Genomic DNA, 14,108 nt, shown 5'->3' with positions numbered 1-14,108 from the left:
CCCAAACCTTTAATTTGTTGCAACCATCACCCAAAACCTTTCGAAACATTGTGGCAGGGGCCCTTTTGGATGGAGTTTGTCTAATTTTGCATTAGTTGACCTAAAAAACTGATTTTGACCTGAAAAATTAATTTTAACCACATTTTATACAATTTTAAAAGGGAAAAATAGTAATTTAATATGCCCCACCCCCATTCCATCTCTCCCCTTCTCTCTCCTCCTCTCTCTATCTCAGGTTCGAGAAGTTTGTTGCGAGCATGGAGCAATTGTGTTAAGAGCTTGAAGTATCGGTAGAGCTCGAGCAGAATCCGAGGCAAATGAGGGCTGGTGCTGATACGGGCCAAGTGAATTTATTTAGGTTTCAGCGGAAGGTAATGTGGCAATGTCTGGAAGTGAAGAATATTCAAGAGGCGTCTCCTTGGGTTAGAACATATGACAATATTGTTCGGCTACTTTTGAGATCCCTATTTTACGATTCTTGAGAGAATCAAGCATCTATATAAAATAAATCAGATCGAAAAATTTGATGACCATAATCAATATGAGCACCCATGCACTGATTTCCTCATACGTGGGAATTCTATCTCAGCTCATATGCAATTGTCAGTTTATACATCTAGAAACAAGTTGAACAGGTCATTTTTTTGATCTGGGGCAAGTCACCATTTTGAGAAGAGGAGAGTCATTAGATTCTCTGAATCCGAAAATTAACAACAACAAAAAAAGGGGTTCGCCAAAGCAAAGTCCAGTTGATGATATGGTGATTTATGGGGCCAAAAGAATTGGTCCCAATTCTCCAAAAATGGTACCGAAGCAGATCCAACTGGTGGCACAGCCTCCGGCGGCCGGCAAGGGTGTTGCAGGGTGGGGGTGGGGTGAGAGAAAGAAGACCACGAGGTTTTTATTTTATTTTATTTCTCATTTCTTATTTTTTTAATTTAAATTCTAACTTATTTTAATATAATAAATGAAAAGTTACTATTTTACTGGCTCAAAAATATTAAAAATATGGTCAAAGTCAAATTTTTTAGTCAACTAACAGACATTTGGATGAAAACTGTCTAAAAGAGCCTTCGTTGCAATTTTTTCTATAAATTATAGTTGGAAATTTTGACTATGAATCCACCTAACAACTAGGGTCAATACCTATAGAAAATGTTATTAGATAACACCAACCTAGAGATATCAAGGATAAATCCTCGCTAATCCCATAATTGATAAATTAACGCTTGAAGGATGGGTTCTGCAAACCTATTAGACTGGAAAAAAATTAAGCATTATAATATTATGGTAAGGTAATGGAAGTCATTATTTCAACGCGAACAAAATAATATCTTATCTTTCCCGGATTATACTCATCACTATCAGCACTATGTTATCTAGTTGCCTGAAAAGTGTAAAAACTAAATTCATCTTAATCCAACATAATACTATTTACTTAATACAATTCGCCGTATGTTTATATTTATCTTATCGAGTCTAGTCTGATCCACTAATCGCACCCAAGTAGGTTTGCTGTTTGTTGGTATTCCAGCACAAAAATAATTAAGTATACTCTTTATTATATCTTTAAACGATAAATTAAGATTTGAATAGGTTTAATTTTGGTTGGTATTCTAGCATAAAAAATTCTAATATTTTAGGTTAAGTAAATTCAATGTGAAGTTGTTAACTAATTGAGCGTCCGATTGAGCCCCATTTTTGGTTAAGAATGCATTTCAGAATAGTAAATTAATGGAAAATGTGTGGTTAAATTTTTTTTTTTAAAAAAAATTTGATTTGCATGTAATATTATTTTATTAAAAAATGTATGATTAAAAAAAGAAAGAGAGAGAGAGAGAGAAAAAAAACGTATTTTCAAAATAAGGGGAGCAAACAAGAGCTGAGTTAGGTGATGTTGCAGTCGATTCAAATAATTTTATTGTGGTTAACTGAGAAAATCATTAACTAAAATTTAACAGATTAAATAAATTGACTAATTACTCTCAAATGCCCCACCAATCAAAATTATTTACAAATAAATTAATTAACAAGACAAAGTCGCACAGACAAACAAAATATTTTAATGAATTAAATATTAATTAACTATGATGCGTATTTCTTATCTCTCTTAAACTATTGGCCTTAATTATCATAATAGTCATTGAACTTTCGTCGTTACTTCTCATTAACATCACTGAACTTGAGAAATAAACTTGAAATATTCATTATTCTCCATCCACCACTTCAACTAAGCCCGTTAAAAAAGTTAACATAGTTAATGATGTCACAATAAAGTGCCCATCAATTCATGTTAGTCTCTCATTGAAAAATCCATTGTTAAAGAAAATAAACTCTAGAAAGTTTAGCCAATGACCAAAAATAATGTTTAAAAATATTATTAAAATCGACACGGCCCGACCAGTTCAATTGGCAAAATTGGAAATCGGCTTCGAAATTGGGCCTGTTAGACAAAAAAAACGTACCATTAAAAATTATGATAAAAAATAGCAAGTCAATGGATTTTCGAAAATCGAAACACCTGAACCGATTCCGATTTGGTAACATTCCTATATTTCACACCCATTCATTTCTTTCGTTTTGAGATAGCCACCATCAATTAATTTTAGAAAATATGAACTGCACAACAAGAAGATGGTGGAATCTACTATGTGGAAATGATACCCCAATATGATATAATACTCTCTTCGTCCCAATTATATAGGCTTATTAATATCATTGGAAAACTAATTTTTGTCAAGATCATTCCTAATTTACCACTATTTAATTTTTAGTATGTGGTAATAAATTATTGTTGGAATTAATAAATAATTTGAATGATTTAATTTGACGAAAAAGAAATGAGAGTTGTTCCATATTTTTAAGAAGTGGGAAATGTGCATAATTGGATGATTTCAAGAAATTGGCATATTAAGTGCATAAAATTGAATAAGGGTATATTGGTAAAGGAACAAAATAAAAGATTCTAAATTTGAAAACAAGCCTATATATTTGGGACAAACGAAAAAGGAAACTCAACCTATATAATTGGGACGGAGGGAGTAGTAAATTAATAAAATTATTCCGCTTAATATGTATTTTTGTACTTATTTATTTCATAATTATTAAGAATTAATAAAAATAGTATAAAATAAGTATATTTGAAAAATAAGGAAAAAAATATATTTACACTGTCTTATGTACTATTTTGTATTGATTTAATAATTTCTTACCATCAATTAGACCCTGTTAAACTTATTGGCTCTTGATTGTTTAACTTTTCTGAGTCAATAATCGGGTTGAATTTTAAATCATTGATATTTAATAAATTTAAAATATGAATGAACAAAAAATATATTTCTCATTATTTGCAAAATAACTACACGTAATTAGCCAAAAAAAAAAAAATGAACTGAGAGAATTTTGTGAAGTTGTCATCTATGATTATACGTTTTAAGATTATTTGTAATAAATTTTCAGTCATCAGACAGAACATTTTCTCCTAGGTAATCCATGATTAGCTCAATAAACAATGGCAATACAAATCTCTTGATTGCAATTCAACAATTTTATTACGGTAATCTGAATATGACTTGATTGAAAATTTTACAATAAATAATGTTACCTAGTACGTGACATTATGTGATTAATTCAATTAAATGTAAAATTATGTGATTTACATTTAATTGAATCTATAATTTAATGTCATTAGTACTACTATCTAGACTGGTATTAAATATCAGAAAAATGCTATTCATCCCCAGTGGGGACAAATAACATTGCTCTATCAAATATTAGTGTTGTTAAATAGCATTACTCTTTTACAATATGAGCAAATTTGGTTGATTGCAAAATTGATGGGCCACACTTAGATTTTGAACGGAATCTCAATAGCCTCGAAACTTTTATTCATTATAGATACGAGATAATTACTTTTTATTATCGATTTCAAAAAGCAAACTCACCTCTAAGGAACAACTTACTAATTGTGCGTTAATGGATCCTAAGCAACAACTTATTCATTGTGCACCAATTCCATTAAGGCATAACTCATTCTAGAATCACAATGGCAAACATGACTATTTTATCATTTATCACAAATTCCCAAATTTATCATTTATCACAAATAATAGTCCATGTATATCACATATTTACTAATTTCCCAATTTTCATAAATCATAAATCTTAGTCAGCAGACTCACAATCATAATTTATAAAACATAAATCATAAATCTTTCCCAATGAAAATCCCAGTCATTCACAAGGTTGAAGAGAAAAAGACACTACAAATTTTAACAGATTCTTAAAGAGAAAATGACACTACAAATTTCAGAAAAGGTACACAAAGTGAAGCTTGAAACAAATCAATGCACACATTGATGTCAAAGAAGTACATCTATTGCTTGAACTCGAGTGATTTGTCAGCTGGTCTCGTTAATAGCTAAAACTTGACAAATAAACTAGCTTAGTAAATACAAATACTAATTCCCAATAGGTAAACAATAAAAAATAAAGGTGTTGATTAACCACTAATAAATTAACAATTAAAAAATTTATTCCAAATAAGAACTTAAATTCACAAAGTTACGAAACTTTCATACTAAACAGCTTCACGACAACTTCTTCTCGAGTTTGTATATTTGCTTCTGAAATTAATTGAAGTAAAATCATTTCAAACAACATCACACCCAAAAGAGCCCAGAAGAAAATAATTTGTGGTTCGGAAATGGAAATCAAAATTACTCAACTAAAGCTCTTCAAAAGACCCACTACCAATCCACTTACAAGTTTGAAGGCTCGACGATGGGGTAGGGGCCACCAGCTGCACAGCAAGAGGGAGTCGGAGAAATAGCATTCAAAACAATTAAAAAAGAAGGGTATAGGGCCTAATTTCCTCTTCGTAGATAGTATATGAGCCCAACAATAATATATGGGCTCATGAATGGAAGGTCCAAACTCCAAGCCTAAACCTACGCATTGTGGCCTTTTACTCTGTGTATTGCTGAATGGGCAGTCAGGGTTTCTGCATTTCCGGGAGTAAACGAAGCGCTGCGAGCTCGGCATCCATGACAATGGTTCTCAAGTGAGTTCCGCCATCCTTCTCTGTGATGAGATGCGTAATCCAGTGCTCAATTCTGATTTCTAGTGTATATGTCATCTGTTGCATTTAAGGATCTGTTTTGAACTTTTTTCTACTTTACGATAGAAATGGTGGTGGTGTGTGGGGGGTGAAATTCACGTACAGGTTGAGTGTAAAATATTTATTAGATGGAGGACATATTGGTATTTCAAAAGGTAGCAATAACAATTTTAAAAAGATGGGTTGTTAATTTAGTATGAGTTTAGATTTATTGGGGGATTTAATATTTTACTGTGGCTAGACAGTAGCATATGGTATTTCAATCTGGAATTCTTTTGTTTTACTTTGAAAGTCAGAAGATGCTATCAAATAGATAAATATAGGACGCAAACGTCTTATTTAGACGTTGCTTTGTTGTATTTGATGTGTTTCAAAGAATTCATGCGATGTAAGCGATGATCCTACTCCTGATTTTGCTTGTGATGCAAAATATATATATGTTATCTTGCTTTGGATAAGTTTTGCTTCTACTCTGTATAGATTTTACGTTCAATTTCAGAGTTAATTTTCTTTTGTTTGTCTCACCTGTTAATTATGGGTTGTCAGGACAGAGCTTTGCCGATTTAGTGGTGCCAAGATATACCCAGGGAAGGGTATCAAATTTATTCGCTCAGATTCCCAGGTGGTTGAAGCTTTGTTGCTTGAATTATCATATTTGTGTCGCATTATAACCTTTTGCCTAGTTTCTTAACTCCTAAAGTTTCACCCTTTTGTTTTTGTTGCGAACTGTATACAATTTATGTTTTTCCTACTTTATTTATGTCACTTTGTTAAGGGGCGGATTCAGTTTTCACTTTACTTTTCACCCAATATTACTTTGTGTTATTTTTGGGGAATGAAGACGTTTTTTTTCCCCTGTTGAAGGTCTTCCACTTTGCCAACTCAAAACGCAAGAGGTATTTTCACAATCGCCTGAGGCCTGCAAAGCTTACATGGACTGCTGTATACCGGAAACAACATAAGAAGGTGAAATATAGTGATAATTCCTTTTAATGATCTTTCTTTTGTTTCTTAGATGAATTGGCTCCCTTCATAATCTAGCTGTCACTGATGGTTCTCGTGACTGATTTATAGGACATTGCTGCTGAAACTGTGAAGAAGAAGCGCCGAACCACTCAGAAGCCCTACTCTAGATCAATTGTTGGTGCAACCTTGGAAGTCATACAGAAGAAAAGAGCTGAAAAGCCAGAAGTTCGTGATGCTGCACGTCATGCTGCTTTACGGTATGTTAAAGATTCAAATGTTTGATATTCTCGTGAATATAGAAGTGTTTGAGTATGCTTTCAGCAAGATGTAGAGTATGTTTGGCTGTGCTTATAAGTTACTCTTTTGTAAAGTAAGTAAGACTTCCATTTCAGAAAGGTAAGTTTCATCAGTAAGAAAAATCAACTTTGAAGGTCTGACTTACTTTGAATAGAACATCGTACTCGCTTTTAATCCGAACACATCGTGACTCTTTGTATTTGTTTTCAGTGAGATCAAGGAGAGAATAAAGAAGACCAAGGACGAGAAGGCGGCGAAGATGGTGGAGTTGATGTCCAAGTCACAGAAGGCCTCTAAGAGCAATGTGCCCAAAAGCTTGGTGGTGACGGCAAGCGTTAATTTCCAAACATTTTAGATGCTGTCGCATCTAAAACAGAAAAGGGTTAATTCATGTTCAAGGATCCAATAATTTACAATCAATATGCGATACCTGTCAATTAGGCAAACTCAGTAAATTACCCTTTTCTTGTTCTAATAATTCTAGTTCAACCGTCTTCAATAAAATTTATTGTGATTTATGGGGCCCATCGCCTGTTCTGTCCCTTGAAAAATTTAGTTATTATGCATGTTTGGTTGATGATTTCTCTTGATGTACTTGGTTCATTCCTCTTGAAACAAAATATGAATTTGTCGATACTTATTTGGCTTTCGAGCAATATGCCGAGAGACAATTTGAGACAAATTAAAATCTTTCATTATGATGGTGGGGGAGAATTCATTAACTCAGGGCTCAGCTCTCACTTCCAAGCACGTGGCATCATTCATCAAATCTCTTGCCCTCGCACCTCAGAATAAACGTATGGTTGAGCATCGTCAGAGGATAATTCGTGAACTAGGTATGGCAGTGTTATTTCACTGTGGTGCTACTTCATAAGTATGGGTTCATGCCTTTGCAACTACTGTTTTTCTTATTAATCGTCTACCATCAACAGTTCTTAATTTAAATACACCGTATTTCACGTGTTTGTCACGTGTCATATATGGAGCTATCTTTAATCACAATATGTTAAGCCTCTAATGACAAGGTGATACATGTACAAGAAAAAGTAAAGATTAATTTTATTTTGCATCTTTAGTGCCAAGTACCACCCTAATGTGACAATTACATGATATTAAATGATATATTTACTTAAATGTAATGTAACGCAATTTATTTAATTGAACATATCAAGTGTAGTCACCGAAACTGATACTATATCACTACTGGTGTTATATAACATTCTTCAAAATAAAATGATAAAAAGGTCAGTATGGTTAAGATATAGATAAATATTCCAGAAAATTCTTATGAAAGAGAGATGAAATAGACAATCCAAGCCAAATCTTGTTTTTCAGCATCTTGCCTTCACTTGGTGGCAATTCTCATTGTAAAAAGTAGCTCTTACGGTGCTCTGGTCAGTGGCGGAGCCAGCACCCGGCGAGTTGGTGCGATCGCTCGTGCAGACTTTTTTCGGAATTTACAAGTTGCATGCTGCCATTGTAGCAAACTTCCAGTGCCGCGAGGAAGATTGAAGCCGGGGACGAATTAGAGAAGCAGGAAAAAAGGTTAAAGTTTGGATTTGGGCCTTTTTAAATTTTTTGTTGTTGTTGTTGGTTTTTTTTTTTTTTTTTTTTTTTTTTTTTTTTTTTTTTTTTTTTTTTATTTTTCCCTTTCCTTTTATGTAAATGGAGAATTTCAATTAAGTGTCAAGTAATGGATCTCATAAAAGGCAAACAATAATGTGTCATCTTAGATTCATATGTATGCATTTTCTTTAAAGTTTTCTATCTGTAAGCGCATTATAATATTTTTTTTTGTGTTTTTTGGTTTTTTTTTTAAATTAGCCCCATTAATTTATGCTTTGTATTGCACCCAGCCCCTGTTATACGACAAATTGAATTTGCAAAAAACAGACGACGGTGTGGCGCAAACCAAACCCTATATCTCCCTCTCACTATGCAGTCGAGAGCCCCAACGCCGTCGCCAAGCTTTCAACATTGTGAGTGATTGGTTTTGTAGCTGGAAGTCTATTATTTACTCATAAATTACCAGAATTTAATTCAATGTATAAGGTGCTGTTACGATGAAGAGCATCCATTTCCTCTTGCATTTTTGCTCTCCAACCAACATGAATAAAAGCAATTTTAACTGAGTAGAGCACTCTTGGGATATCTTGACAGACAACAGTGAGTTCATATTTGGGATTGGGTTTGTAAATGCTAAGTTGAGAGCTTGTTACCATCAGCTGATTCGTAGGCTCCGATAGTTCAAGTAACTCAGGTTGCCCAAATGAAACATTAGGAACAACTTTATGTTGAGACTCGACGTGCTTTGAAGCGGAAAGAGGCGACATGGGTGTTGTGTCCGAATCCTGATGCTAAGAAGACAAATGAGAGTTTGTTAAATGAAAGTGAGAGGTGTCAGAGACTGTTTCATCAGATGAATGAGGTGGCAAATGTGGGGTAGCCATCAAGTCCGCAGAGGCAGAGGGTAAAATTGAAGTTGATTTAGAAGAAGTTGTTGGAATGGAAGGGGCTGGATGACAGCATAAAGTGGAGTGCATGGATATGACAGACCAGGTGATGGAAGAGGTGAGTCACAATTACCTATAGACAGAGGGGAAGAATTAGTTTGAGAAAGAGTCCATAAGTTAAAAATACTCATCCATTGATTAGAGGGAAATGACATAATCATGGCCTCGAGGTTTCTTGCAAGGAAAAGTGTTCTCATCAAAAACCACATGCCGTGAGATAAATATTTTTTTGTCGATGGATGTAAGTACTTACTGTTTTTGTGCCGATCACTATATCCCAGAGAAATACATGGTACTATCTTTGGATCAAATTTATTTTTCCGAGTTCCCAAGTATGTGGAAAATATTTAGACCCAAATACTCATAGAAAGGAATAATTTGGATGCTTTCCCTGAAATTTGAAATATGGTGCATCTAAATCAAGAATAGACAATTAATAAGAAAAGCAACGGTTGCAAAGGCATGAACACATACGTATAAAGGAGCAGCATGGTGAAATAACATTGCCATACCTAGTTCACGAATTATTCTATGATGATGCTCAACCATACGTTTATTCTGAGGTGTGAGGGCAAGAGATCTGATGAATGATGCCATGTGCTTGGAAGTGAGAGTTGAGCCCTAAGTTAATGAATTCTCCACCTCCATCAGAATGAAAGATTTTAATTTTTGCATCAAATTGGATCGCGGCATATTGCTCAAAAGCCAAATAAGTATAGACAAGTTCAGATTTTGTTTCAAGAGGAATGAACCAAGTACATCAAGAGAAATACTCAACCAAGAATGCACAATAACTAAATTTTTCAAGGGACATAACATGTTATATTTTCTCCTAAATACTCACTTACATCCAATAGGTTTGGATCCGGGTGGTAAATTGATAAGTTCCCACTTGTTGTTAGACATTATCGAATTCATTTCGTTCTTAGTTGCATCTTTCTAAAAGACGCCATCACGAGAAGCCATAGCTTCTTTATAAGTTTTAGGGTCGATTTCAACTTGTAAAACAAAAGGAATTGTTTTTACAACATTAAACTCATTTAACTCTACTAAAAAAAGAAGATAAGTTGAAAATTAATTTCATTTGGTCCCAAAGTCTTCTCAACCCGAGTTCTCTTGCTTCTTCATGGTTCACTAGATTCATCAACTTCTTTAGAAGATATTTCATCACGTGTTCCGCTTGAGCTAGGGACATTTCCAAGATTTTCCCTCAATTCATTATCCGAAAATAATGAATCTTCAAAGAGCTCCACATCGTTGGATTTAATAATCACATTGGGCTCCAAATTCAGCAATCTATAAGATTTGTTATTATTCGCATATCCAACAAAGACACATTTATTGCCTCTTGGTCCCAGTTTGGTTCTATTGGGGTTTGTGTTCTTGCAATAAGCAAGACACCCCACACTTTAAAGTATCCAATGTTTGATTTTCTTCCTTTCCACAATTCATAAAGAGAAACCTTAGTACGTTTTGAAGGAATCCTATTAAATACCCTACATGCACTTAATAAAGTTTCATCCCACAAGTTAAATGGAAACTTAGCATAAATGAGCATGGCATTAATCATTTCAACTAAGGTTCTATTTTTTCTTTCAGCCAAACCATTTTTGCTCGGGAGTCCTAGATGCAGAACATTGGTGAAGACACGTACACAAAACAAGTTAAAATCGCTGGAAAAGTATTCACCACCCCTATCACTTCTTAAAGTTTTGATTTTCTTTCCTAGATAATTTTAAACCTCATTTTTGTATACTTTAAACATATCAAAAGTCTCACTTTTATGCTTTATCAAATAAACATATGTATATCTAGAAAAGTCATCAATAAAGGTAATGAAATATCTATTTCCGCCCCTAGTTAACATGCCATCCATTTCACATATATCGGTATGGATTAGTTCTAAAATACTAGAAGTCCTTTTCACACTATGATAAGGCTTTTTAATCATTTTAGATTCTACATATATCTTGCAATTACTTTCATTATTTTCATCATATGAAATCAATTCACAATTTTTCATGCATTTCATAGTTCTTATTCCAATATGACCTAATCTAGCATACCATAATGAAAATAAATCAACAGCATAAGCAAAATCAGTTTTATTTATTTTATTGTCAACGGTACATAATTTGACCATTCCTTCACAAGAAAAGCCTTTTTCAACAAATTTTCCATTAAGAGATAATACAAGTTTATCGGACTCGAATACACTTTTAATGCCCGATTTGCCTAAGAGATTTTCACTAACCAAGTTCCTATTCATATCAGGAACATGTACATTTGTAAGAGTAACAGTTTTCCCAGAAGTGAATTTAATATCAACATTTCCCCTTCCAATCACTTTGGACCGCACTTCGTTACTCATTTGAATTTCTTGGTTTCCATCCACCTCGTGATATATTTTGAAAAATGATTTATCATATGATACATGTACGGTAGCACAAGTATCATATCACCACCCGGGAACCTTTCCCTTGATAGCATTTATTTCACTTACGGTAGCTATAATTTTATCATTTTGGATGGAATTCACTTTACCCTCAAAGTTGTTTTGTTTTTAGTGTCCACACTTCTTAGCATAGTGACCGAATTTTTCACACACAAAACACCCTCCTTTAGTCGTCTCCTTGGACTTATTAAAGTTTCTCGAAGGCTTCCTCTTGTCGAATTTTGTAGGCTGCTCAAATTTTTCAATGGCGTTAGCCTTGGAAGTTCTTTCACTCTTATCACGCAATCTGGATTCTTACTCAATCTGAAGATGTTTTTACAAATCCAAAGAATAATATTCGGAATTATGCATGATCTTCTCCTGGTATTCTTTCCAAACCCCCGAGAGTTTAGCAATTATAGCCCCCCACTTGAAAGGTCTCTGGGACTCAATCTTTACCATCTTTAGTTTGTTGACAATCACTTGCAATTCATGTACTTGGAGAAGAAGGGAGATATTATCCAAAAATTTAAAATCAAAGTACTTTGAAATAAAAAAAATTCTTTATACCTTATTCTTCCGCTTTGTACTTACTTTCCAATGCGTTCCATATTTCTTTCGTCGAAGAAGTGTTGGTGTATAGATTATACAAGCAATTTGACAATACATTTAATATGTGATCGTGGTAAATTAATTCATCTTCTTGTCATTTCTATCTTTCAGCCTTGATTGCTTTGGTCTCTCCATTTGTTAGTTTCGGTAACTGTGCCAAATTCGAGTCTAGAATGTAAAAGATCTTCAATGTAGTAAGGAGAAACTTCAACTTATCTTTCCACCGCATCAAGTTAGTCCTGTCAAAACGATCCAATCGAACCATATCTTGATTCATAAGTTTGATAGTCGCCATGGTTGTCTTGTTCTCCATCACAAAATATAGTTTGAGATTGTTAGAAAATTTTGAAGGATGGAGATTAGTATTATCATCTATGCCACTTTATCTTTTTTAGATTATGTAGCCTCCCAAGGCTGTACTGAAAAGTTGGAGAGCATCTTTGCAAAGTTCCTATGGGATTCTATGGAATAGGCACGCCAACTACACTAGAGGAGTTGGAAGGAGATTTGCCTTCCAGTAGATGAGGGCGGACTAGGTTTCAGAAGACTCTAAGATATGGTGGATACTTTTCTATGAAGCTTTGGTGGTTGTTTCGGTCTCAAAGTTATCTTTGAGCTCAGTTTTTATTGGGAAAATATTGTATGTGGACTCATCCATCACTTGCAGTTGTTCCCCTACTCGGCCTCTCCACTTAAAAGAGGTTGAAAAGAGTTGTGCCACACACTGAGCCACACATTGCATGACACCTTGGCACGAGACAAATGTTCTTCTAGCACAATTGCTAGATGGGTGATACCACATTTGCATCCCTATTCCCAAATAGTCAGAACACATCTGCGAGGGTGCAGGATTTCTTTGATGACACTGGTTGGGATTTTGGACTATTATTATCGGCTATTCCTTCTCACATGATAGAGCAGATAGGGGCGATACTTTTATCTATAGATGCCATGGACTATATTGTTTGGAGGGTTACATCGGATGGTAGTTTTGCTACCAATTCAGCATGGCAGTTAATTAGTTTGGTTCACTAGTCTCGAGACTCGTATTAATTGCCGTGGAGCTCTATTTTGCCTACATCTGTTTCATTCTTATATTGGAGATTATGGCAGGATCTCATTCCAGTAAATGTAGTTATTAGGAGGAGGATTGGGTGTCAATTGGCTTCTCGATGTCAGTGTTGCTCTGAGATTGAGACCATCAATCATATCTTCACTGGCAATAGCATCTCCGATCATGTATGGCAACACTTTGGGGACATTTTCCATATACCTACGAGATTAGGAGATGGGGTCAGACAGAGGTTCTAGAGATGGAGGTATTCTGTACGTTCGCTGTGGACACATTCGCACTATTATTCCTCTACTGATTTTCTGGTTTTTATGGACCGAGAGGAATGATGCAAATCATAGGAAGATCCGCATAGTAGCCAGATGGATCATTTGAAGAGTATACCACATGATTTCTTTTCTTCATATGGGAGGACTTTTTAGAGTTGTGCACTGGCGGTGAGACTTAGCACTTGCACCACTCTTTGGTATTTATATCTCCACCACCACCTATTATGGTTGTTTGGCGTACCTTAGCAGTAGGATCTTACTAGATCAACATTGATGGATACGTCCATGATGAATTTTCGAGTGGTGGAGACATCATTAGGGACCACACAACACACTGCATCAAGGCATTCTCAGCATCATATGTCCCATGTTTGATTTTGAAAACTGATTCTATTGGCCCGAGGAATTGGGATATTAGCTATTTCGGTTGAGGCAGATTCAACCGTGACTATTCACTGCATCACCAGGGGCAAAGGACCATGGAAGATTCAGGGCAATCTTAGACAGATCAAAGACCTCATCTCCTTCAACAGAGACATGGTTTCCCACATCTATAGATAAGGGAACCAGGTTGCAGACTCGCTTGCTTCAGCGGGTTGGGATCACTGGCGCTATCAGAAGTATGGATCGTCCGACCTACCACTACAGATTAGGACATTGGTGCAGATCGATAGATATGGACTACCCAGCTTAGAGGTTTGTAGCTTAGGTTCCATTTTTTGCATTAATTCCATTGTACCGAGAAGTAGTACTTTCCTATTTATTGCTTTAATTTCTTTTTTATTCACTTTATGCATTGTTGCTTTTTCGAACGTTTGGTTTATAT

The 14,108-nt window shown here is 34.8% G+C and overlaps 1 protein-coding gene across 1 annotated transcript; it reads left to right on the top strand.

Annotated features, from left to right (window-relative positions):
• The first annotated feature begins 4,953 nt into the window (after positions 1-4,953).
• LOC111396719 (60S ribosomal protein L24-2-like) lies at positions 4,954-6,972 on the top strand. Its single transcript, XM_023023195.1, has 5 exons — positions 4,954-5,062; positions 5,666-5,741; positions 5,984-6,085; positions 6,194-6,342; positions 6,593-6,972. The coding sequence occupies exons 1-5, from the start codon at positions 4,986-4,988 to the stop codon at positions 6,735-6,737; spliced, it is 549 nt and encodes a 182-aa protein (XP_022878963.1). The 5' UTR covers positions 4,954-4,985; the 3' UTR covers positions 6,738-6,972.
• The last annotated feature ends 7,136 nt before the right edge of the window (positions 6,973-14,108 follow it).

This window comes from Olea europaea, chromosome 7, assembly GCF_002742605.1.
Source record: "Olea europaea var. sylvestris chromosome 7, O_europaea_v1, whole genome shotgun sequence".
NCBI classification, from domain to species: domain Eukaryota; kingdom Viridiplantae; phylum Streptophyta; class Magnoliopsida; order Lamiales; family Oleaceae; genus Olea; species Olea europaea.
Note: the sequence above shows the minus strand (reverse complement) of the source record. Positions and strands in the feature narration are given on the sequence as shown.

Bases quoted from the DNA above. Each gene is read 5' to 3' on its own strand.
- LOC111396719 (XM_023023195.1), top strand. From the start codon at position 4,986: ATGGGCAGTCAGGGTTTCTGCATTTCCGGGAGTAAACGAAGCGCTGCG. The intron at 5,063-5,665 runs GTGAGTTCCGCC...ATGGGTTGTCAG, and splicing joins TCCATGACAATGGTTCTCAA to GACAGAGCTTTGCCGATTTA. The intron at 6,086-6,193 runs GTGAAATATAGT...ACTGATTTATAG, and splicing joins ACCGGAAACAACATAAGAAG to GACATTGCTGCTGAAACTGT.